At 39.3% G+C, this 26671-nt stretch overlaps 3 protein-coding genes and 1 long non-coding RNA gene across 6 annotated transcripts in view; 2 read left to right on the forward strand and 2 right to left on the reverse strand.

Moving 5' to 3' along the window:
• mllt10 (MLLT10 histone lysine methyltransferase DOT1L cofactor) overlaps window positions 1-6645 on the reverse strand; it is a 45705-nt gene extending 39060 nt beyond the window's left edge. For all 3 annotated transcript variants that reach the window (XM_062985332.1, XM_062985333.1, XM_062985331.1), the window contains exons 1-4: window positions 6242-6645; window positions 4133-4212; window positions 2627-2681; window positions 402-511 (exon numbers count right to left, since the gene is read on the reverse strand). In XM_062985332.1, coding sequence (XP_062841402.1) covers window positions 402-511; window positions 2627-2681; window positions 4133-4212; window positions 6242-6350 — 354 coding nt within the window. In that variant the 5' untranslated portion in view covers window positions 6351-6645. The remainder of the gene's footprint in view (window positions 1-401; window positions 512-2626; window positions 2682-4132; window positions 4213-6241) is intronic.
• Window positions 1-26671, forward strand: part of armc3 (armadillo repeat containing 3) — a 378416-nt gene that overhangs the window by 305093 nt on the left and 46652 nt on the right. The window lies entirely within an intron of this gene.
• LOC134301306 (uncharacterized) lies at window positions 9288-15211 on the reverse strand. Its single transcript, XR_010007433.1, has 2 exons — window positions 15017-15211; window positions 9288-9740 (listed from the first exon to the last, which is right to left on the reverse strand). It is a non-coding gene; the product is annotated as an uncharacterized LOC134301306 (long non-coding RNA).
• On the forward strand, window positions 20198-22429 carry skida1 (SKI/DACH domain containing 1). Its single transcript, XM_062985237.1, has one exon. It carries the CDS (start codon window positions 20201-20203, stop codon window positions 22427-22429), a length of 2229 nt encoding a protein of 742 aa, XP_062841307.1. The 5' UTR covers window positions 20198-20200.

Genomic DNA, 26671 nt, shown 5'->3' on the forward strand with positions numbered 1-26671 from the left:
GTAGGATGTGCGAACAAAACTGCAGGAACTTCTGACGGAGCTTTATGGCCACTAATTATTAAATTAAATTATTAATAAAATTAACCCAGACAGGCACTTTTACTCAAACAGCTGCCACACTTGAGTCCGTCGAGGATTACTAATTTAGGAATGCATTCCAGCCTTGGCACGGATGCCCTTCCTGGCACGTCGCCTCCTCCTCCTATTTCTATCCGGGCTCGGGACCTGCACTGAGAGCGCACCAACAAGTGCTCCTCACATTGGCTAGACGGTTCAACCATCCCCGACCCCCCTCAGACACAGCGAATCATATCTATATAGACGCCCGTAACCCCGCATCTCAGTGTCAGAAGGCCAGAGTGATTTAAAGCACTGGGATGCGACCCGTACGGCACGCTCACCTTGTTGTATCGGTCGTGAGGGACTGACTGCAGAACGATGGGCTCCATGGTGGAGACGTTGGCAAACTCCACCTCTGGGATGTAGAGCGCACAGACCACATGAGCCCAGCCTGGGAGAGCGAAGGAAAACAAAAAACACCTTTACATCGTCGTTTACTCCCGAGATGCACACGCCAGACACAGATTCATCCATAACAGCACCAGAAGGTTGATTAAACTGTCATTTTAGGGGTTTTTTCATTCATTAGAATGGAAATTTGGAATGGAGAGATCACTTCTAGTGCGTGTAGAGCCAGTAATCAGATCAGCGGCTCGTAAACATACTGTAAACAACATGACTGACTTGGTGCGGGGGGGGGGGGGGGGGGGGGGGGGGGGGTGATGTGTGAGGTTTGTCCAGTCAGCCAGGGGGGGTGGGTGGGGGGATAACAGGCGTAAACTTAAAAGTGAACCCGTGACCTGTCTTTGACCTCAGACAGGGAGGGTACGGCAAGGTTCTGAAGTCGCTGGAAGAATCTCACAGAAGCCCATAAAACGGGGCCATAAAGAACCCAAACACACCCCGAACGAACTTCTCACCCCGTCACACGCACCAGACTGGCACAATTTAAACCTCGGGGAAGAGGGAGGGGGGGAGAAGAGAGAGGGGCGGGTGCCGGGCCGCGGTTTGGAGCCGGTACGTGATGAAATTTCGATTTATAGGGCTGTATTTTTATTTGTTAACCAGATGTAGCGACACATCACGGCAGGAAATAATCCTAATAGATAAAATAATAGTTAAAATTTATTATTACAAGTAAAATAAATGAATTTGGTATCAGATTGAGATTAAAAAAAGTTGTTTGATTATTTATTTAATTAAATAAAGAAAAAAAACTTGATGTTAAGGTCACAAACTTTATATTTATTGACTAATATTGTGTTTTTTCCCCCCTATTTTTAGATGAATAATATTTATTAGCCCTAAATTGAAAATAAAATCCTGACCCTGACCACTTCTTTTATAATAAATTAAATAATAAAACTAATACATTTATAAATTTTTCTCATTTCTAATTTTTTTTCCTAATTTTTTCTTAATTTTAAATCTATTTATGAATAGTCTGGCAGTCAGCTGCAGTAAATAAATGTATTGCTTTAGGAGATTTTTAATCTACTGTAATTAAATAAACAAACAAAAAAATGAATCTGGATTTAGAAGCCCAGTAGTACAGAGCTTTGACGTTCAATCACTAACAGTTTCGCCCGTGAAAAGGCGGCGCGGCGCGGCGTGAAGCACGGCTGTCCCTCATGGCCGTTTGACGGTTTCGGGGGCTCCGGAGGGGGCGCGGTGGAGCAGCTGTGTGGTGCGTCCGCATCGCTGTGTTTACTGTCTCAGCGCTGGCCTTACCGTGAACCCAGCCCAGAAGTGTAGAAGTGCGGTAGAAGTGCACTCGCAGCCCCGCTGTGACCCCGGCAGGACCGCCCCGTCATAAAAAACCCACGGCAGATAAACACACAGTGGCCCCTCCTATCGTCACGAAGATAAATACGCGGCAGCCAAACCGCCGTGTGTGTGTGTGTGTGTGTGTGTGTAAAAGCTTTTATTAGCTGTGCTGATTAATCTCACACCAGTACAAAGTCGCTACAGTTCCAGTCGAACGGAGGCCAAGAACCAGTCCAATGATGACCAACCAGTCCAATGATGCCTGTACTGCTGATTTATTAGAGATAATTTCCACTGTGTTAAAGATCGTGATGATTGTTGTAAGGATATTACAATGTGGGGAGGGAGGAGGAGTAATCGCTCATGTCTGAGAGACGCTTATAGTCCAGATCTGATCTCCACCTTTTTGGACGCACAAAGAAGCTTTAAGGGGAAGAAGATTTTCATGTGATGATGATGTGAAAGCAGCGGCGCATCAGTAGTGCATTAAAAAGTTGGTACGATGCTGGAAAAACGCATCGGAAGGCGACTGTGTACTGAATGACTTCTTAAAAACATAGGACTCAAAACATACGGTACTATAAATACAATAAGGCTGATATGATATGGTACATAGGAACGCTATGGTAGATACCATACGATAGGTACAATATGTTAAATATACATTAAACCCCTATTTGAATGCTAGAATGCGTAACTTTGGTGTATTAACGATCATAACATCCTCTCTACACAAGTACAGGCTCCTATGTGATGATTACAGCTATAAAGAACATATTTTATGTGTTATCGTTATTACCTCCATTATCTGTCCTTTTCAGAGCTCCGTCTTTGTGAGGACACAGCTCACATCTCTGCAACACAGCACAAACACACACGAGGCGTTTTATCACTCACTATTATTAATCCGACATCTACACACACGCAAAAATAGGCATAATAAAATGTCTGTTTGCTTTTATAGCGGCATGTTATTACAGTTATGATATTAAGAGCAGAAATCGCTGCTTTATTATACAGGGTGTCCCTAAAGTCTGGACACATAGGCAATATCACTAACTATAACTAACTATATGTTTACTAAAATACACACACATGCATATCGCATCACAAATAGTGGAAAATACATTGAAGATGAAATAAAATAATGTTGAAAAATGTATTAAAAATATGCATTTTGCCTACGTGTCCAGACTTTAATACTCTTCAGTCTTATATTATTGACGAATTTGAGGATTATTTCCGTGTGAGAGTTATAATTAATATTTTGTGCGTATGTAGTCTTTGTCTTTCTCTGTTGTACTCTGGGCGCTCGTTCAGGTTGTTTTTTTTTTATGGTGATGGGTGTCTGACATGCTTCTCAAAGTCTGGGTTCTTCTCCTCATACGGAACGACCTATCCTACATCTGGTGTAGATAACTCGGTCTGTACGTCTCCCATCATGTATTTTTGGGTTGCTCCTGACGCTGGGATGAACCTGGTGTAGTTTACTGTTCGTTTGTTTGTGTGTTCCATTCCAGTTGCAGAGTAAAGCTTTTTTCCATTTTTAAAGCGAGGTGAAGTGAGACTTTCTTGCTGAAAGCACCCAAACCGCGCGGCCTCGTTCTGGGGGTGCGTACATATGAAGTGTACCACAAAACAAGCCAACACTGAGCTGTCTAACAGGCTTCCTGTTCCTGCCACGTCCTTCAACGGCCACTTATACCCACCAAGAAACGTCCTGTCCGATAAGCGCCAACTCTTATTCATTATGGTGTTTTCTCTAAACTAAAGGTCCACCTCAAGACCTGAGAACGGTCATAAGTCCTTATACCGAAGAGCTCTTTCTGGTGCACTGGACGATGTTTTGGAGCAGCGTCCTTCCTTCTATAAAAAGCTCACTGATTCAAGCCCCACTACAGCCAGGCTGCCATCGCTGGGCCCTTGAACAAGGCCCTACACCCGCAATGACTTGTATTGTGTTCTGTCCCATCGTTCTGGATAGAAGCGTCTGCACTCATGAACGCAACATCACTCGTTTACATTTAGTACACTGTACTGTTACAGTATGCAGTCTAAGCAATTGAAAGTTAAGGGCCTTGCTGAAAAGCCCAACAGTAGCAACCTGGCAGTGGTGGGGTATGAACCAGCGACGTTCTGATTACTGGTCCGATACCTTAACGTCCCCGGTCTCACCCGAACCTTCCTGCCGGTCCTTATCTGTCATTCAGGGGTTTTGCTTTGCCTTTTTGGCCACCAAACAAGCAGATCATTTACATTGAACTATATATTAAGTGGTGTTTGACTGGATGGCATCAGTACTCACCACACGGGCAGCTCGCTCCTGAGATTCACACTTCCGACAAAACCAGGGACCAGTCGGCACTTGGACAATTCCATAACAAGCTGGTGGGAGAAATAGGTATAATTAATAATTTACCATGTCAAAAAAGGTCAAAGATAACGAGCTGTTCATGTTGTAATTACTTAGTAATTAATCAGTATATACAGCGGTTATACAGATTTAGCGTTTTTATAAAATTGTAGTATTTTAGTATCTCGCAGCGATGGTAAGACACACCTCAACGAACCCCATGCAACTGGTAACCCTGCTCACAAAGCCAAATGACATGGCGTCGTGCTGTGTGTGCAAAGATTAGAAGCATGTGCAGCAATTAGCCAATCAGAATCAGAAGTGAATCTTATACACACATGTAAGTACTATATAATAACCATGACAGCAGTGTGATGCTGCGTTCAAAGGCGCGTGTGGAATAAGCTTGTTTGTCTTTTCGTACACAAGCCCACGTGACGTAACAGGAAGGAAGTGGTTTGAAGCGAAAAGCATGTTTACTCTGTGAGCAGATCACTAGATCGGATTGTGGTCGAGTAACGCTGCATTGTTATCATTAAAGCTTTGATAGACAGAGCAAGGGATAGATCAGCTGCTAACGTAACCACAAGTATCGGGGATTTAAATGAAGAAGAATTAGATAAGATAAGCTTAAATACATTAACTAATACATAAAATAAAAACAGGCCTGCTATTAACCATGTTTGTCCAGTGATGTTTTTTACACTCCACAAGACTTGGAAACTCACATGGTTTGTTTACATCGAACAGCATGTTTTATGTGATTTAAAATCAAAACTTTAGAGCTTGTTTACACTGTGTCCTATAAAGTAGGTACTAAACAGCATGCAAAATAGCACCAACCATGCAAATCTCAGATAGCTCCGGCATTGTTTACAAGTGAATGGGCAGAATGGTAAAAGCCACACTGCTGGTAATGACACTGCCCGAGTTCTGAGGGCGGCTGTGGATCACACTGTGCATCACATATAAGTGCACTCTTAGTGTGGGTCACAAGCCCGGATAAACAGGAGGTTGGTGTCGGTTACAAGCGGTGTTCTAAATGAAATATGTGGACAAACAAATCACATTTTAGGTGACGCCAAACATGGCATGAATGGAAATGTTTCTCCATAAGTTCTACATAAACTAGTTAAAATAAGTTCAGATCAACACAATAATAACTGATACACTCGTTTTGCTTATTACGAAACACGAAAAACTAGATTTCCAACAACTAATCATGTGTCAATCATAAATACTACAAATCAAAGTCTTATTATGGTTGATAGAAAGGTGTTGTGTATTGCACAAGTGTGTAACAAGAACAATAAAATAGTTTTATGGTTATTCGTGACACTGTAATGATAATATTAAAGCACATTATTATGCTTTTCTGCCTGAGCTTGTCACTGCACCACAAAGGTCATTTGAGGTCTTATTGAAAAGGTAAACATGTGCTTATTCTTCACTTTGAAACTTCTTGTAGCTTGTGTTCGATTATATGATATTTAAGGAAATCATATTTTTCAATTCATCATAAAATGCTTTATACACATAATTCTTTACTACAACAACATAATGACTTTAAGCTATTAGAAAAGTTGAGTTTAATAGTCTGGTGTAATAAGCCAATAAATGGCATTTATGTCCTAAGTTACATTATTACACATGCTTTAACTGAACCTCATATAAAGCAATGTTAAGTTTGAAATCAATACATTTCTGAATCACAAGATAAAACATGTGGCGACCTAGTAAAACGTTTTTTCCTATCCGTTTTTAAACAAATGCCGCTCTGTTGTACTGATTGGCTAGTTTCGTCAATCCCCTGCTCCCTGATTGGCTAATACGTTACACACACGAAAATTGGCTAATCCAAACACGGAGGCGGGACCTGTCGAAAACAGGTGAGGAAAAAAAACACCACAGCACAGCCGAAGCAATTAGCCTAGCCTAGCCTAGCCCTAACGCACGAAGCAATTAAAAAAAGACCTAATTCTAAAATTCGAATCGGAGCGGGTTTAAAGCAGACTCTTCACACCAGTCTAGTGTGTAATAAGGTTGAAATCAACGATTTACCTTGATGAACGGCGACGTTACAGCCGTGTCCGTCACAGTAAACCAGTGGGTTCTCGGCCCAGCCTCTCTCGTCAGAGCAAACACAGCAACCACCGATCATCTCCTTCATAGTAGCGCACAAACACTCGCGGAATGTCACCAACCAGTGAAAATGAACCCACCCGAACGTTTAATACAAGTCCTCGTCAGGGATCTCCGAACTGTGTGGGTGAAAGACTCATATTTGGATATATCCCCTTCACATCAGCACAAGAGAGGTCGCACACACCGTCAACAAAGGGCTCAACAGACGTCCAGAAATCACATCAACATTTACATCCGTTTGTCGAACTCCATAGTCGCCGAAAATCCATTTTGATCGCGTCCCCGTGTTCACAGATCAGAATTTCTTATTTATGTTTTTGTTCAACGCGCAAATCCGACGGCTGTGGGGAAGTACGAGTGCGGTGTGCGCATGCGCAGACACAGCACCCGCGACACGAACTGATTGGTGCCGAGAGCAGGTCGAATCTCTGGATTACCAAAGCGGAGCCACACTGGCTTCAAACTGTTTATTTATTTAGTTATTAGGACTTTAAAGTCATGTCTTACACACTTTGGTTCCATTCATGACAGGACAGGTAGTTACTGCTTACACAAGATCCATCAGTTCACAAGTTTAACGTGGGAGGAAACCGGAGCGCCCGGAGAAAACCCACGCAGACACGGGGAGAACGTGCAAACTCCACACAGAATGGACCCGGACCGCCCCGCCTGGGGATCGAACCCAGGACCTTCTTGCTGTGAGGCGACAGTGCTACCCGCCGAGCCACCGTGCCGCCCTAAATTATTGATTATATTTTAATACTATTTTAAATTCAGAACCAAAACAGTCCTGTGTGTGTGTGTGTGTGTGTGTGTGTGTGTGTGTGTGTGTGTGTGTGTGTGTGTGTGGCATTTCTTTTCACACACATCATGTATCTGGGTCAGTGACATGACCCCGCATTCAAAAAACAGCAAGCAACAAACACAAATTATACACTACATAGTCAAATTTCATCAAAGTGTTCGGACACCTGACCATGAGCTTGTCGGACATCCCATTTCAAGACCAAATTGCTCTTCTGAGAAGGCTTCTGTTAGGAGTATGTCTGTAGGAATTTGTGCCCATTCAGTCACAAGATGACAGCATTCGTATGGCTGGGCGCTGATGTTGATGTTCCGCTTCATTCCCGGAGCTGCTGAGTGGGGCTGAGGACAGACAGTTTTATCCAAATTGGCATACACTTGTGACTGAATGCAGTGCAAGCAATTGAGGGTTAAGGACCTTGCTCAGGGGCCCACCATTGGCATCTTGCCAGCAGTGGTGGGGATTGAACCAGCAACCTGTACACTAAATGTGTACACAAAATGGTCAAAGCATTCAGACACCTGACCATAAGCTTGTCGGACAACAACAGTCACTCTTCTGAGAAAGCTTCTAACAGTGGTATGTCTATGGGAATTTGTGCCCATTCAGTCAAAAGATGACAGCATTTGTATGGCTGGGCTCTGATGCTGATGTTCCGGTTCATTCCAGAGCTGTTGTGACCGAATGCAGTACAGGCAATTGAGGGTTAAGGACCTTGCTCAGGGGGCCCACCATTGGCATCTTGCCAGCAGTGGTAGGGATTGAACCAGCAACCTTCTAATTACCAGTCCACTGCCTTAACCGCTTAGATACCACTGCCCACATAATTACTTTGAACAAAACCACGTGTGCCACGGCTGTATTTAATACTTTGCGCAACCTCATTTTGCCAGTAAAACAGCACTTAGTCTTCTCCTATAACATCTTATAAGGTTGGAGAATACAGTAAAGGGAATTTGAGAACTAGATTGTCCAGTGTCCAAGGTCCTCTGTGAGGTGCTCCAGGGGGTTAGATCAGAAGACTGAGATGGTTGATCTCAGTGATCACTAAAAAACATAAAATAAAGTTTCTAGTTTATTATTATGTGTACTGAAGAAAGCATCTAGAATTTGCCACTATTAAACATATCCAATAAATCTGACATCTAATAAGCTATCTTTTATCCAGGTATGTTTGATGTATCGTGGGTTTATATTTTATTTATTTAATTTGGGTGATTAAAGTTGTATTTCAGTAAATGTTTGCCTGATCGTATTCACTGTGTGTGGAATCAGACGAACCCAGCATGTGTTCAGTACACTAAATCCTCAGATGTACGGGTTGGTTTAAACCCGAGGATTTATCGAGTCTGGGTTGATGTTTAACCTGTGTACTTAATGGCCACACCCTGTTATTGCCATAGTTATAATAATAGTCATTATTTTTATACAAATTAATAGCTGCGATGCTGTTAGGTTTATGCAACACGGAACCTCGTTATTACTGTTCTAAATGAAGTCTGTCCACAAAAAGCCAAACTAATAACCATAATGTATCTTAATAAAATCTAAAATCAATAAATAAAATGAAGTACCTAATTTAACAGCTGATTTAAATTGTTCTGTTTTAATTACCTTGTGAAATACATGGTAAATTTTAGAGGTATTTTTCTGTAACCTTGTTTTATCTTTTCCTATAACAGTGCTTTATTAAAATCTATATAAATTAGGTTTTAAATATGGCACTGGTATTTTCTTAAATGCACTTGACCAATCAACAGTCTGCACTGTTTCTCGTTCCTCCTGTATGGCCAGCTTTGGTATGCTTGGTTCCTGGTCAGGAAAGAAGAGTAACCAAATTTAGCACAGCTCCTTAGGTACAGTACAGGTCAGCTGGCAATAAATACAACCACTAAAAGTTGCTAATTAAAAAAAAAAAAAAACTATGAGATGGTCTCAGACCCTCGTAGTTCAGTAAATAAAGTGCACCAACTGGTGATACCCAACAAAACTCAAAACAAAATCCTGCAACACCCAACAGTCACACATTGAGACCCACCCTTGCAGCAGTTACAATTTGGCACTGTACACAATAACCCTCACATAGTACACATAGAACTTGGGCATGTACTGTCACTACAAACCTCTTTTTTCAAAAAAGTTGGGACAGTTGGCTGCTTTCAAAATGCAAAATTTAACTGATTTAACTTTATTTAACTGATAAAAGTAGACAGAAAAGATTTCCAATGTTTTCAATGATCAACAAACACATTTAGAATTTGATATCTGCAACACATTTTAGAAAAAAAGTTGGGACAGAGGCGTGTTTACACTTGTGTTCCGTCAGCTTTCCTTTTTATATGAGACTTTTTTAGTTCGGGAGCTGAGGACACTAATTGCTGCAGTTTTGCAAGTGAAATTCTTGCTCGATGCGAGACTTGGGCTGCTCAACAGTCCGTGGCTGCTGTTGTGTGATTCTCCTTTTTGTCGATCTGGATTGAAATCAAGCAAGCGCATTCTGTGTCTACAAAGCCGCGCTGTGGTAACTCATGCAGAATGAGGTCTGGCAGGGTCTTAGTGAAGTGGGACTTTGCTGGTAAAGGTGTCTCTCTAAAATCACAATATATACCTCTGCAAAATGCACAAAACAGAAAAAGAGTTGTAGTCAGATCATTACACATCAATACTGTGGACATGTGCGTGCTTGCTTGCTGCTGGGTTTGGGACACTAGTGGTCGGTCATTCGCTTACCTTACACACAGTGTGCACACCTGGATTTACTGTGACGTTTACGTAGGCCTTGTGCATGGTGGTTTGGACGGCTAATTTCAGAAAAAAGTGTAGTGCTGGTGCTAGTAAAAATGCTGGTTCTTAAAACCGCTGTAGCCTAAGCCAAAAAGTGAATGATCCATCAACGCCAAGATGGAATCTTAACCTACCCCCTTTCCTGCATACACACAACTAAATTCCACGTGTACCTGCAGGCTAAATCCCAGAGCACAAACCGTTTTTGGTGTTCTGTGTCGTTGAGGTCTGTTTTAAAAACAGATGTTGACTTATTTACACCAGATCTTTATAGGGATGGTAGTAAATGTTTTTCGTCACCATCAGTAGCCTAATGTTGTTCCATGTGTCATCAAAAGGGGGTTGATCTTATAATGCATCAGTAGATAGAAAGCTAGACAGACTGATCAGACTTTATCATCAAGGGGAATTTTAAAAAATACTATAGGATAAATCGAGCAAAACAAGCATAGGTTTACTCTCTAAACAAAAATGTAAGCACTGGGTTTATACAGTTGAAGTCCATTTTATAGGACAATTTGGGGATTTTAATAAATTCCTTCAACTCTTCTTTTTTTCTATCAGTGTGATATTAATAAAATCAACTTTTTTTTGTATGGTCGAGTGTAGAATTTAATTCATGAAGAAAAGCTGCCTTTTTAGTTTCAGTTCTCACAAGATTACTGCAGATTCTATCTGCTTTCAAACCCTCTGTTTGGTTTTCTCTCTTTATTCTGATGCCACTGGATCGTCGTGTTGGTTCTGTGTAACATAACCCCGCTTCCCCACATGGTACCTACTGCAGCTCAGGAACTTCCTTATTTACTGAGGACGGTGGAGTATCTCCACATCTGATTGGTCCTCCTCAACCTATCACTGGGAAGCTTACACTCACAGCTTGGTGTTTTGATGATTGGGGTGGGGGGTGTAAAGTGGGGCTGCAGCTTTTAGTTATTTATTGATGTATTGATTGATTTTTCTGAGTTAAGTGGAACATTGTAAATTAGTGGACCGAAGTAGAAAGTCATAAAGCGACCGTGTGTAGATCATTCTAACATGAGCTGTTCATATAAAAGTGTTTATTAGTCTGAAAAACTAGTGGATTTCACTGACAAGCCAAATTTATTTAGAATTACTGTAATTCCCTCTATTTTAATCAGCATTTTTAATTCTAATTTCTAATTTTGTGCCAATTTACATCTATTTGTTGTTGGTTTTAAAAATAGATTATAATTAAATCATTATAAAAAATTGTCACTCAAAGAGAATTTTTGTTTAGCTTTAAAGAATCTTAATTGTCTGTCTGGTAGCTTATACATGAAAAACAAAGTATGCTGTGTGTTCCAGTTTGCAACATAATGCAGTATAGAAGATAAAGACATTGTCCTGTCTGGTCAGTGAGACATTTGGGTCATTCAGCGTTTTTAAAATTTCTAATTTACTGCTTTATTTTATATTTTTCTATAAATATGCCATGACTATAAAAATAAAGATAACTGACTGGGGGAAATTTACACAACTGAACAGTTTTGTGTGCAAATTACGTGCAATTGAGTTTCAGCGACTGTAATTTTGAACGTAATTTCTGTGCCATCCACTAAACTTAAATTGGCATTTATTTAGGGGCATAACTACTGGCAGGGCGGGGTGTGGGCAGTTACATTGGGGCCACATTATGCCTGTTAAATAATAAACTGATAAATAAATTCCATTTTCAAAAACTGTCTTATTAAAAGTCATTTTACACGGGTGGGTGGTGGTGGTGGTGGGGGGTATATTGTTTTGCAGTGGATGATTGTTGTTGTTCTCTGTTCTGTTTAATAGTACCTAATAATATTGTTTTAGAATAATATTTATTTAAATGTAAATTGGTTTGTCCTGGAAACTGGACAGTGTTTGTGGAGTCTACTGTAATATTTAAGGTTAATTGTTGGTCCTGCAATCGGTTGAATTATATTAAAAATACATAAATACAAAAATCTTAATGTTTATCTTATACAACGATAAAAATCCTTTCAGTGAAACTAAAAGGCTGGATGTGTGTTTGGTGTGTTCTAGTGGAAGTTGCCTAAGAAAATCTTAAATAATCCAGCTATAATTCAAGAACTGAAGATCAAATTTACTTATTCAGACTAATATTAGTAAACGACGCTAATTTACAATAATTTATTCCTAACCTTATTATTAGTATTAGTAGTAGTAGTAATGTTGTTGAACTAATATTTTAAATGAGTGTGTCTACATGTGTATATATTCACATGTAAAAACGTGTTTATTGTTTTTTGGGTGTCAAAGAACACCCAAGGTATTTAGGCTGTTTAGGCTATTTCTTCATCATTCAGTGCAGGATGTGTTTATTTAATTATTTGTGGAAACACACAATTTTAAATAATGCATTACAATTTTAGCTTAAATTAAATTAGTTTTAAATGCTTTAAGAGGTGAAACATTTTCTCTATAGAGTAATAAGAGTAAATGTAGAGTTAGGACCGAGATAACCACAGTGTTATTTAACTACAGCAATAAGCAATACAATTCAATAAACACAGTAAAACAAGATTGTGTTTTAAACATATAATGCTTAATAATTTTACTGCTGCCAGATTTATTCCCTCTAAAAGTACAATTAGGTTTTTTTCTTATCCGTCTGATACACGAAGGTCTTTTACTGGCATCCGTGCAACGTGACCAAACTTGCAGTAAACACAAGAGCACCAATTTATCTCAAATCATTCTAAAATAATCTGCTCAATGCGCTTTTAAATCATGCAGCAGAACTGCTCATCGTTGCACCACATCACATGGTGGGTTTAAATGCACAAAGTGGGATTTAAAATGTGTGTTTTGGTTTGTTCAGTTGCAGAATTTGTGCAGCACCATACAGAGGCGCACAGGGAGGGGTTAAAAGGGGAATTTGCCTATGGCACGAGTTCGGCTTTTACGCAAAGACTTATGGGTAACGTAGGGGCACACACACACACACACACACACACACAATAGGAGTAACACACGACATGGCAGGGTGAAAGGTTACTGCTGCCCATCCCCACTGACACACACACACACACACACACACACACACACACACGGACTTTAAGTTGCAAGTAATCGAGCTTTCTTGTGTGATTTGGGGTAAATTGAAGCAAAAAAGCTTTATTTTTGGAATATTGTTATTTTTATAATTACAAAAAGAGGAAAATTAAGAAATATGAGGAACTGACTTTATTTATATACAGACTTCATGTCAACCTCTATAACCGCAAACTTTCTGACATAGTAATCTACTAACACTATGATGTGCCTATAAACATGGCAATATTTAGTAAAACACGAGGAACATTTTACCCATTTTATTCAAATTCACAGATATTTATATGTTGGCTGCAAGTGGTTAAAAGTAAAATACAATCCATGGTGTGTAGGCCGTGTAATTGTTCACTTCATGAGCTTTATTCTGCACAATGTTACCTAGATTTATCTAATACAACAATAAAAATCCTTTCAGTGAAACTACAGTTTGCTTTACAGGCTGGATGTGTGTTTGGGGTGTTCTAGTGGAAGTAGCCTAAATAAAACCTTAAATAATCCAGCTATACATTCAACAATTGAACATCATTCACATTCTCATTTAGACTAATATTAGTAAACGGCACTAATTTACAAACAATTATTATTATTGTTATTTTAACTTTATTGTTATTATTATCATTAATTATTATTATGTTGAACTAATATTGTACATTAACGTGTATACATGTGTATGTAGATTCACATGTAAAACGTATAGGACTTGGACAGAGATTTTTAAAAATTTTAACTGCAGACTTTCTGACGTAGTAATTTACTAACAGTACTAACAGTCTGATGTGCTTATAAACATGGCAATATTTATATGTTGACCTTAAGTGGTTAGAAGTAGAACACAATCCATGGTGTGTAGGCCGTGTATTTTACTGAAATGTGGTTTAATTTTTCACTTCATGAGCTTTATTGTGCACAATGTTATCTGTGATGTTCACTGTCAACAAGTAGCTTAGGAGCTTATACAGTGAGATTTTTACCAGTGTGTTCCAGTTCTTTCCTGCATTTTTGAGGAGATCCAGTATCTGACCTGTATCTGTGTGTATCTGTGTGTGTGTGTGTGTGTGTGTGTGTGTGTTTGGGGTTGGGGGGGGGGGTGAATACAGTATTTACTAAACATGGCATTTCAATTTGGCTAAACACTTTTGCTTCCTTTGTACCATATTTCATAAATAAATAAAATATTTGGATTTGTTTGTGTCCGCTCAGTGTTTGTGTTTTAGCATGTCATTTTTATATGGACATTAAATTCTTTATTTTTTGCAAATCACCACTTAACGTGTGTGTGTGTGTGTGTGTGTGTGTGTGTGTGTGTGTGTTACTGGTAAACAACACATCATTTTAAAATATTGTCTGTCATAAAAAAAAATTTCTGTCATACAGTAAAACAACCTTAATAAAAATATCTGGACATAATTGTATTGTTTTCCTCCAAAATACAATGTTTTGGTACTAATCAGTAATCAGTAATACTTAATTATTTTATTTGGTAAAACGTGGTGAATAATGCCTGATGCGTGTGTGTGTGTGTGTGTGTGTGTGTGTGTGTGTGTGTTGGGGGGGGGGGGGGGGGGTAGTGTTATATTTCTTTTAATTAACCCCGATAATTGTAATATCTTTAATAATAATAATAATAATAATACAGCGAAATTCCACAGTGTGGTTTTACTTCAGCTGGAACATAAATTTTATAATTTTGTGTTAAAAGGCTTCGTTTTTAATTGGTTAAGTTACCCGTTTTGTTTACTTGTTGCTTACTTTATTAAAACCTTACACACACACACACACACACACACACACACACATTACACGTGCAATTACAATGCCAGTTTAAAACACACAAATTCAGAGCATTTCTTTTTAATCTTACATCCCGTAGTAAAAATGAAAATAGTTACTGTGGTGTGTGTGTGTGTGTGTGTGTGTGTGTGTGTGTGTGTGTGTGTGTGTGTGTATTGGGTTGGGGGGGTTAAAATGGTGGTGAAAACCAGAGATGGAAAAGCAGGCAGCTTCTCTTTTGTTCTGCTTTTGTGCGATCTTACCTTCCAAATCCTTTTATTTTCACAACCATCTTCATCAGAACTTTGTGTCCTTTAGAAAGTGCTCTCACCTCTGGCAATTTTCAGTTCTGAGTCTTTGAAATGAGAAGGAAAAAATGCGTCTCCGTTTTTTGTATTTACTGAGCGGCGTGTTTTTCCCGAACCGCGCTGCACACAGCAATGCGGACCCCCCACTTCGAGTGTGTGTGTGTGTGTGTGTGTGTGTGTGTGTGTGTGTGTGTGTGTAGGTCCTGATTTCCCTGAAACCAGACCGAAGTCCAAGTTGTAATTCCAATTTGCTTCTGTTCAATAAAAGATGAACAATATTATAAATTATTAATTCATACAAACAAATAAAATAATAAAATCAGAACTTTGCATTTACGAGTAAATTATATGAACGTATTTGAATCTAAATGTATATGAAGCAACACGTTTGTTTATACATGTGTAATATTTTTTTGTTATTTAGGACGACATTAAGAAAACAGAATCCATAAGAAGAGGTGTTTGACGTATGTGAATAGTAAAATATAACAATTAAACAATAAAGAAAAAAGCCATTGTGTTTTTTAATCTTCACTGTAATTAAAAGTCTTCACTGTAATGCACAGCAGAGGCTGGATGTCCCTTAATGCTTTTCAGTGAAACTGCAGCACATGTAGATTTCTGTGTACCCTGCTGTAGATGGATTTTCTATTCAACCTATTAAATAATTTTCAATCCCTTCATCGGCCTCATTTCCGTTTGCAACAATCACTGGTGAATGGACGCAGCTTTTGACTAAATAAAAATACAAAGAAAAGAAATGACCTGGATTTTCCTGGAAGTTATAAAGTGCAGGCTGACATGTCATGTTATGTCTTTGTGACTCTTTTATTTAATTTTGCTTATTTTTGTTTTAAATAAAGTCAAACTGAGTCATCAGGGCTCAACGTGAGTGATTTATTCAATTATTAATTCCATCATAATGTTTAAGGTGAAGATGTCTTTTAGGGCTTTTTGATTCCACTCGTGATGCTGATTCATAAAACAAACAAACATTAAATTATACAGAATTAAATGTATATATTTACTCGGGACGTTTATTTATACAAAACACACACTCATATCATATTATATTATTTTCATATCAATTTATAAAGTGGGCTTATTTAAATATTTAGCATTCCAGTTTTTTTAAGTGAATGTTGAATTAAAATGAATAGGTGTGAATAGGTCCTGCTTTAAAGTCTGTCCGGTGTTTTATTAAAGCTGCTCACACATTCGTGTCCTGGTACACTTGTGAAGCTGCAAGACACTAAAACTACCAAACAAGAGGTATTTTTAATTGTACATGATGTTGTTGTTGTTACAGTGTGTGCAGGCCTGTGTTCTCCATCCTGCTACATGTATGTTAGTATTGTGTTAATACTGTCAGTGTGAAGAGTAAATCTTTGGACCTAAAGGAATTAAAATAAAAATAGGTTGCAATTTTATTTTTTATTTTTTTTATTGTGTGTGAGTGTGTGTGTGTGTGTGTGTGTGTGTGTGAGTGTGTGTGTGTGTGGCACCTTTTAGCATTAGGAGACTGTGTTATATATGACAATGAACTGTGTGGCAGGACGGTGAGCAGTACTGCACATTATTAATTTTAAATAGCACATAAAATTAAAAATGCAGCTTTTATATTAGCATGGATAATTTGGTCAACCATTGCATGTTTCTTGTTGTGTGACTTGTACAATTACGTAATACCCCATTATATAGTTAGCTATTTTCTCATTTATTTTTCTTCATATTTAGCTGTACCACATTATGGAAGCGTTTAGTATTTCTTGATTGGACTGTTGTTGGTCACATAGATGTACGTGTGCATTGGTTGCACTTTATGCAAAATGTTGTTCGTAGGCTATATTTGGTGAAACTACCCATTGTTGCATTTGGGTCTTTTTATACACCACAAAGCATGACTGCAGAAAAAGAAAATAAGAATCCCAATTCCTAAAATTTACACCCATACACACTCCGGGGCGAAGATCAACTTCGAGCATGCATGTATTCATGCCATGATTAAGGGGCTTATTTAAACAGCTATAAAATGCAAAGAATTAGTTCGTCTGTTGTTTCTTAAATCGCCTTTACAAAATGATCTGAGCCTTTAGGCCAAAAGTCCTGGGGGTCTCTTTCCTCTGAACCAGTTTCCTTCTTTTCATGTATTTAAATCTCAGGAAACGCACTGGATGACAGTTTGCATTTACACTCAATAGAAAAAAAAAGGAAAATCGATGTCAGTGATGCGTTCGAGAAACTTATTTGATATCAAAACACTCCAAGCTTTTTAGGAGAACGCACCTCTTCAGCCACACCCACACACCCCTTCACAGGGTGCAGTAATCAGTAATGTCAACATGCTCTCACCATTGCAAATTCTTAAGAATTCGCACTACTCATCTGAAATAACTGCGGGTCAGGATGGGGGTCGGTCAGTGGTCGCGGCGATTCAGAATCGGTCTGTAGCAAAAGCTCACCTGGGGAGCCTCGATTAGCTGTTTCTTATACAACATGCATGACTGCAGGAATTGCAAAGCTGAAGAGACAAGCAAGGGACGATCAATCAGCCGGGTAGTTAGAATTTACAAAGCTTGGTCAGTTCTTTCACGTCTGACCTTTTATTTCTCCTGATTTTATGCGGCTCTATTCAGAAATCGTTGTTGTTTACCTTCTATACATTTTTTGCTTAGGGATTTGCTTGACTTAAAACTTTCAGCACAAAATAAATCACTGGATTAAAACTTAAACTTATTGACTCAGTAAAAGTGTGCTGGATAAACTGATCAAATTCAGATTATGAATAATAATTATATTCACTGATTCGGGCCATTCAACCGACCAGCTATTTTACAACTAAGTGTAAAACTAAAATTGAGTGTAACAGTGCTCACAATAGCACCTAAATACATATAACCCAGCACTAATCACACACCTTTTATTTATCATTTTAAAAGCCCAATAACTAGGCAGGAGGCCAGAGGGGCTGTCCCACTCAATCTTCAGGCTTTTCAAAAACGTGGTGGGTCATTTGCATTGGAATGGTTTAAAATCGCTCATGTTAATGAATGAACAATTTCCATGACTTAAATAAAATAAATAAATATTGCAATAAATAATTTTAAACGGAGTGTTTTGATTAATAACAGAAAGTAGAGTTTGGTGTACAGGTTAGTGTACACACACACACACACACACACACACACACACACACACACACTGGATCGTTCAGGCTTCTCTTGTTCCTTAGGATTTTATTTAAATCGCTTTTTAATGATTTCCTTCCCAAAAGCTGAAACTGAATCAGTAATGTGATTCCAAATGTGATGTTTTACATCTTTATTAAAGAGCAGAAGGTTTATTATGCGAATTAAACACAACCTGCGATTCACCTGATCACCCCTTAAACCAGAAAATGTTGGTTCTGGACAAAATGGATCCATAAATCTAGGAACAATCGTCCGACACCACGCTCTTAACACACACACACACACACACACACACACACACACACACACACACACACACACACACACACCACTGAAGAGAATGAATCTGCTTGATAAATAAATTACATGTTTATTACAAATTATGTGCAAGCGTCCTAATAAACACAAACACAATAAAGAAGCAGATCCAAGTGTCCAAAATAAAATGACTCCTCCTCACCTCGTTTATTAATCTCTGAAATATTAAAATAAAATAAACACCCATATACACATAACTCCCCTCCACCACCACCACTATACTCAGATTCTGTAATAATTAATTCAGTGTTGCTTGACGCATGTTGAAAAACCTGATTTTTTTTATTTATTTAAAAAAATTTAACTGGTGCCAATACGAACAATAAAAGAGCACCAAATCGCTTTTTAAAATTAAAAACAACTAATGATTTGCTTTATCACAGCCTGGTGCTTTACATCGTTCACTTTACCTCGGTCGCTGACTTCTGAAATGCTGAAATTTGATAAAAGAAAATAATGTAAAAATCAGTGAGGTGGTAAAACTAACCTCACACACATGTTCACTTTTTAACTGGACTGATAAAACAAGGGTAAATTTGATTATTTGGCGTAGGAACCACAGGAGACCGGGTACACTGCACCCCAACCCCGAAACACCACTGTCTTACAGCTGATATTATTACATAATTAAAATACATTCATGTTTGCTTTATTTTGAATTTTTTGACAATTCTTGTGCATAGCCAAGTGTTTAGCTCTTTGCTAGATGCATGCACTGGATTTTTTAAATACACTTGAAGTGAACAATACTTTAAAACAGTTGCGGCGTCTAATCATATAAAACAGCCACGATACAGTTTTTGCCATCTAAAAATCTAGTAACTGATAGATTGGTTTGGTCCACCACAAGGTCCAATTCTCTTTTACGCCCTTGTTTAAAGCCCACATCTCCTGAACCCATGACGTGGTTCAATGGAAACACGGTGTTTTTTTAAGAGAACTAATTGTGAGTTCGAGTCTGTATACCGAACTTGTCCTGGTTGTGGTTTTCGAACTGTTTAAGAGTACAATAGTGGTGGCCTATATGGTAATCACTCGGAGGGGGGAGCAAGTGGTGGAATTATCCATTTTTATTGCATCACCTGTCAGAATCGTCCAATCAGCGTCGACCTTGGGAGATTTAATTGATGAAGGTGTCTCCCAACTTGCACACTGTCAGTTTATTTGTGGCTTACACCAGCACGGGGAGAGCAGCCACATTTTTGGGAGATTTTACAAGCTCTCTCTCGCTCTCTCTCTCTCTCTCTCTCTCTCTCTTGCTCTCTCTCTCTCCATTTCTCTCTCTCTCTCTCTTTATCCGTTTTACCTTCCCTCGTCTCTTCATGGGGAAGAGGAGAGCTGAAGGGAGCCAGTGCAGGTATATAAGAGTTGCATGCAACATCTTACCCATCCATCATGCTGCACCCAAGTCAATGGATATGCTGCTTTAAATCAATCCAGGATTACACATTCTCTATTTTTCTAGCTTTTCTGTTCCCAACTTTCTTCTTTGCTCAATGTGGACATATCCGCGGCCCATTTCGGACAGATCAGCAGTGATGCCTTAAGATAAAGCAGCAGGACTATCTGTAGTGGAGGAGCAGCAGCAGTGAAGAAGCATAAATGTTGGATTAACCGCACAATAAAGAAAATGGGAGACTTGGAGTTCGGCTTCGAGGAAATGCAGGGTGTCAAGCTGGGATATCTGGTTATTCAAGGCAAGCAGATGTTTGCCCTCTCCCAGGTCTTCACCGACCTCCTGAAGAACATTCCCCGGACGACCGTGCACAAGCGGATGGATCACTTGAACGTAAAGAAGCACCACTGTGACCTGGAGGAGCTGCGACAGCTCAAAGCAATAAACTCCGTGGCTTTCCACGCAGCCAAATGCACTCTGATCTCCAGAGAGGACGTCGAGGCTCTTTATTTCTCCTGCAAAACCGAGCGAGTCCTCAAGTCTAACAAGAGGAAGACGAAAACAAAAACAGAGAGACACGTCCGAGATGAGATAGACGCCACGGAGAGCGCAAACGGCTTTTGGAAAGAGAAACTTTGGCTGAGTTTTCGCGGAGTGCCGCCGAGCCTGGAGCTCCGAAACAAAGCTGTCAGACCGGAGCTCTCCTCCAATCTACCTCAAATTTACAGCAAATCCATCTACCAGAACTTTCAGCCCATACCCCCGACCGCATGCAGAGCCTTCAGAAACTATGAAACTGTCCAAATACCTGGGAAGTGCGCGGAGTTTTGCGAGAAACGCTCGTTTTTTCGGAGCGCCGAAATCCTCAAGAGGAAGCCGATAGTGTCCGCCATTTCGACTCCGTCTGACTCTGAGAGGCTCTACAAAAGGAAGAGGAGGTCCGAGAGACACCTCGGGAGCAGAAAGAGACGCTACCGGCAGGTTTTGCTCGTTCCCAGTTGCTGCAAACCAAAGGCGTGCTTGTCCAACCGATCTCTGAGACATTATCACCCGGATGGCGAGGTCTATTTGGAAAGACATTTTCAGGAGAGCTGCAGCAGTGACAGCGAGTGCAGCTCCGGCAACGACTCGGACTTCGGTTCGAGTTTGTCCACCAGCAGCAGCACCAGCAGTTCCACCAACTCCAGGACTTCTGACGATGAGGAGGAGGAAGACTCTTTGTCGTGCTCATCGGAGGAAAGCAGCGATGCCGAGAGCTCATCGCATTCTGATTCGAGCTCAGTATCCAGCCGGGTCTCGGTGCAGAGCATCAGATTCAGGAGAGCAGGCTTCTCCAGCCTTAACACTAAAGCCCCTCTAGTTCTGCAGCCCACTTTTCATTACAAATCAAATTTCCAGCACAAGAATGGAACCGTCCAGGGCTCCTCTCCAGCTCTGGACGGTGACAAAGAAAAGCAAGTTCAAACTTTGGAAATTGCCAGCTGGAAGAGCAAACACAGGAACGGCGATATTTTGGATTTTGGGGGAAAGCTGTGCAGCGCTGAGAATAAATTCCTAGGCCTGAAAAGAATCGTGCCAAAGACTAGTGAGCTTGGTAAAAACAAAGACATAAGCCTAACATCCTGTGCAAATGGAAAGGTGTTTCACCAACAAAGACATTCGGTACACCAAGCTCAGTTAACACAATACGACCAGGACAAAGACTCAAAAGTCATCTCAAAGGCCCATGGGAGCATTTTTTTAGAAGACGCAAGTTCCAAAAAAGATGCAAAGCTAATCGACTGCCTCAAACAATCTTCACCTTTCAAGACAGTAAAGATTGAAACTGAGGAGGCCAGCACAGATTCGGACGTGACGAGGAGAACGTCACTCAACCACGTGAAAATTAAAGTGGAGGACACTTTGGATGAGTATGAATATGCAACTCAAGATGCTCACCAATGCGAAGGTAAAGCTGATGCCATTGACCTACATTATGCAGAGAAATGGTCCATCGGTGCTGAACAGGATTTGTGTAAGGATGGCATAAAAACAACTCCCCCTCCTTCTAAACAGGAACCAGTTGGCACTTTAACTCCTCGAGGAGAATACAAAAACGGTGCAAGGGTCAGGAAAAGCCACCGTGCCTCGGTTTGGGGAAAGACGGTGGAAAATGTGCCTAAAACGAATACGAGTGCGACAAAAATAGACAGAAGTCCTCGATCTTCTGGAAAGTGTTCAAGCAAACGAGCCCCAAACCATGCTTTATCTTCTTCAAAACCAACCTTCAACTTCATGGCGAATTTTCCGTGCCCCCCGTCCCTGGTGATCAGCAGTGATGGGGATTTAAGTCCTGCTTACTCTTTAAACTCGTTCAGGACTAACCAGGTGCCTCATCCTTCTCACCCTGTGTGGAGATGGCAGCTCGGGGCCTCTGTTGTACCTCCCCATCTCAACCACAGATTCAGGAAAGAAACCCACTGAGGGGTCTTAAAGCACTGATAATTGTTATAATTAGGCTCGTTTTTTGGTTTTGGTAAACGTGCTTTGAACAGGGAGACCTGTTTATCCACCACGTGTTAGCATTTTTTTCTCATCTTGCGTTTTGGGACACTGTGGATATTTGTAGTAGTTTTAGAAATAAGGAGAAAAAAACAAAACAAAAAGGAACCGTTCTTTGGCCAAAACGCCTTGTGGATTTACTGTTGATTTTTTACTACGACCTGTTGGAATTTCATTCTGCACAATATTTGTTCTTGGATTATTTTTTGTCTGTGCCAGACAGGCTTATAGCCTCGACTATTAAAATCACCTCTAACGTTGACTCTGTAGCTACAGGCTGACTGACGATCCCAAATATTTTCCCAAACTTTCCTGTTCATTTTAATTAGCTCATCAGCTTGTGTAAAATACACCTCAGGCTCCTACACTGATGAGGCCTTTAGGTTGAACCGGGTTTATTTATTTATTCAGGGGCTCAAACCCAGTTGGTCCAGACCGACACACACACACACACACACACACACACACACACACACACACACACACACACACACACACATCATAACAATAACAGAAAGGCCCTGGACAAGTGACAATCAGGAGCTGTTTGAATTTGCACGAACTTAAAAAAAAAAAAGAAAGAAAAAACACACCAAATCGATGAAATGATGACATTGATAGTTAGTTGATGGAAAGCAGATGTGACAATGCATTGTACTTGGACACGATACTCTTACAAGGCTTTATAAAACAGATGCAATTTAAAAAAATAACATGCAGAAATGTAGCATATTTGAAAACATTTTAACTAGACCAGGTAAATAATTTAATTAGGCATGTGTCTAGTTATTGGGTGCTATTAAGCTTGGTCTAGTTCAAATGTGAACGTTAGTCCTGAGAGGAAAAGGTTCAAGCATACCCTGCTGTTCATAAAAACGTATTAAAAAAATAAATAAATAAATAAATAAAAAAGTAAAACGTACAGTATAATGGAAACAAATTACCATCGATTAAAAACCAGCAACCGGTTTTGGTTTAGTTGGTTATTCTGCATTTCCTAAACAATTAAAATAAGTCCCAAATCCTAAACAAAATGTGAATCTGATCCTTCTTGTGAATGTACTGTAAGCTGTTTTAGCACACGGGTTTGTCTTGAGTTAAGCAGTTTTTTACGCCTTGATTCGGCTTTAAACAACGCGGCTTTATGCTGAGCGATTCCACAGAGGACCGAAATGTGCACATGGTTTAAATCGTGCATGCTGATGTTCCTCAGAAAAACAGAAGAATCTACAGTGCCAGTCGCTTGGTGTAATAAATCCACACCGTGCTGAGAAAAAAACCCCACGGTGTGTTAATGGGTCAGTGATTGCTGTATTTTACTAGGTTTGTTAGGCTAATGAAGGTCTATTCAAGGAATTGCAAATGCGATAAGACGCAGGCTGATTATCTGGAGAAATGTTCTGGATGATCGTGGTCCCTGTGCTGGTGTGTGCTGAGCTTTACACTAATCAAAGTGCACTGTCAATTTCAGTTTCACCAAATCTGCAACCGAATGTAAGAAACCAATGCCTCACGCCTGTGCCACATTAATACAGCGACCAGCTGAAACCAGATAAAGGCCTTTACATGGACACATGGTCAATCCTCTTTTATTCTTTCTACTTTCTACTTTCTACTAAAATACTTGACGTCAGGTTTTGACAAAGACATTTTTTTGAACTTTGAAGTCACTGGTTGTTTATAAAATGCATATTTATTTTTGTGATGCCCCTCTTGTTTTGCTATAAAATTTTTGTGTAGGATAAATGCACTCAAATCGAGAAAAAAAACTTGAAATGTGGATTTCGAAGCACTTTCCTTTCTTCTCTGAAAATGAAATATTCATTAAACTGTATTTGAGTGTACATTGTGTTCGAGCAACTGATTTCTTTGGATAAACTTGTAATTGTTGGACATGGGAGTGTGTATGTGTGGGGGAAGGAGCGGGTAGTCTGGGGTCCTCTAACCCTCTTCACCATGAAACCAGAAAAACACCAAGAGGCCTGAAAACACGAGGCTCTGTTCTGTTTAATCCACCTTTAATACAGTGATGTTATATTACAGGGCGGGCACACACACACACACACACACACCACACATCCAGATCGTCTAATAATTTACTTCTACTGCAAAGAGAAATTAAGAATAGAAAAACACACATGTAAAATGCACAGCATGTGCTAAATATGTGAAATGAGCCGTTTCATGTCGGAAACTTTTTTACCCTACAGGTTTTTTATAACTGGTTTGCAGTAAATGTTTTCAGTGTTTTCCGCCCATAAATAATAATATATGTACTGTACCTTCCACGTCCGTGAATATAAAACACTATTTTGGAATCTAACACTATCTGAAAAAAATACTATACATATATGTGTTTTTAAATGTGATTTATATTCATTGATATATGTGTGTATAGACGTGTATATATATATATATATATATATATATATATATATATATATATATATATATATATATATATGTATGTATGGAAGAAATAGTATATATATATATATATATATATATTGATATAGATATAGAAAATAGACATTATGGAAGAAAAAACACACATACACACACATACACACATAATATGCAGCTTGTACTTCTGCATATTTAAAATTGATGTACATCTGAGTACAATTACACCAGCACAGAACCTAAAGTGTCAACAAATGCTTTTCTTTACATTCATCAAGCCAAGCAGCTAAAATACTGCATAAAATAAAAATAAGCAAGACAAAATAAGCCAGATCTGTTCCAAATGCACAACAAAACACTCAGTAGGTTGTGTAAATCTGAGGTAAAGTGCACTATGTGCACTGGCTTCTAATGATAGATTTAACACCACTTATTATAAACACTATTTAACACAGGAGTGCATTACTGATAATAACCAGTGTAGCTCGTCTCATTCTGACAAAAACTGTGTAGACATTAAATATTATTGACTTTGACCTATGATTACTTTTACCTGCAAATTTTAGAGGCTCACTGATTACATTTACAGCATTACATGATTGGTGATATCACTTTAAAATCTGCAGCCTACTGAAGGCCTATACACACACAAACCCACATATACACACACTTATATTAGGCCTAAATATTTTAGTATTTTGGTTTTAAGTTGGATAGTCCAAGCTCTGACAACTGTACAATTCTGACCTTTTGACCTCACTGGTGCAGCACTAAAGTTTTTATTTATAAATTCATGATCACTGTAACTCTTTGCTGGATGGGTGATTAGTAATGGTGGTTCGTTTCTCCAGCACTGTGAGGTGATAATAGCTTGGAGTTGATTAGTAAGAAGCAGATGTAGCTGCAGTGTTTATGCCTTTAATGAAGCGCTCAGCTCTTATCACACTTCTGTTAGTCTCTGTGTTTCACCATCACTGTTCTGCTTCAAACTATTCAGTTGGATTCAAGTGCTGATGGGGAACTGCTGTTTGTATGTGTGTGTGTATGGGGGGGTTGTTAAAAGGGAGGGGTGCTTAAGCCGGCCGAGGGCCAAAAAAGGGTCAGTTAGCTCGAATGACACGCTGCTTCAGCTTTTTAAAATAAATGAATAAAAAACACCATTTTGCGCAGTGTGGTGACCTGCAGGTACCTACTGCTGTTTTATCTCTGCTGTGCAATTTACTCCAGAGCAAACACAATAAAATCATCAGGTAAAAAACACACAAGCGCAGGAAAAAGTTCAGTGTATAAAATAAAAACGATCGTGAATCTTTAGTGTCGCTTCTTTAATGGTTCTATATTTTAAAATATAACCCGAGTTTATACAACACAAAATATAATCCAGGACTTTATCAGAAATAGAAGCTACACAAGGGTGTGCATCTTATGGTGCATTTATTTATGTTTGCAGCCCTGCAATACAAAAATGAACAGCCGAGCATTTAGAACCAGTCAGCACGATGCTGCTATTCCCAAAAAATCAGGCGATCTTCTTTCTGTGTTAGTTTCTTCATAGGACTGTAGAATTATAAAAAAAAAACATCGTGATGCTAGAAAAAGTCATAAAGAGGCTTTTTAAGACTTTATTTTTTACACAATCTTGATATAAATAAGTCCATCCGTTTTTCCTTCCACCACATTCATTACAATCATCTTCCTCTCCAAATCCAGGACGCGTTTTGTTCAGCATTTTTTTGATCTGAACAGTTTAAATAATTCAGC

The sequence above is a fragment of the Trichomycterus rosablanca genome, chromosome 23 (genome assembly GCF_030014385.1).
Source record: "Trichomycterus rosablanca isolate fTriRos1 chromosome 23, fTriRos1.hap1, whole genome shotgun sequence".
Taxonomy (NCBI): domain Eukaryota; kingdom Metazoa; phylum Chordata; class Actinopteri; order Siluriformes; family Trichomycteridae; genus Trichomycterus; species Trichomycterus rosablanca.

Bases quoted from the DNA above. Each gene is read 5' to 3' on its own strand.
- skida1 (XM_062985237.1), top strand. From the start codon at position 20,201: ATGGGAGACTTGGAGTTCGGCTTCGAGGAAATGCAGGGTGTCAAGCTG.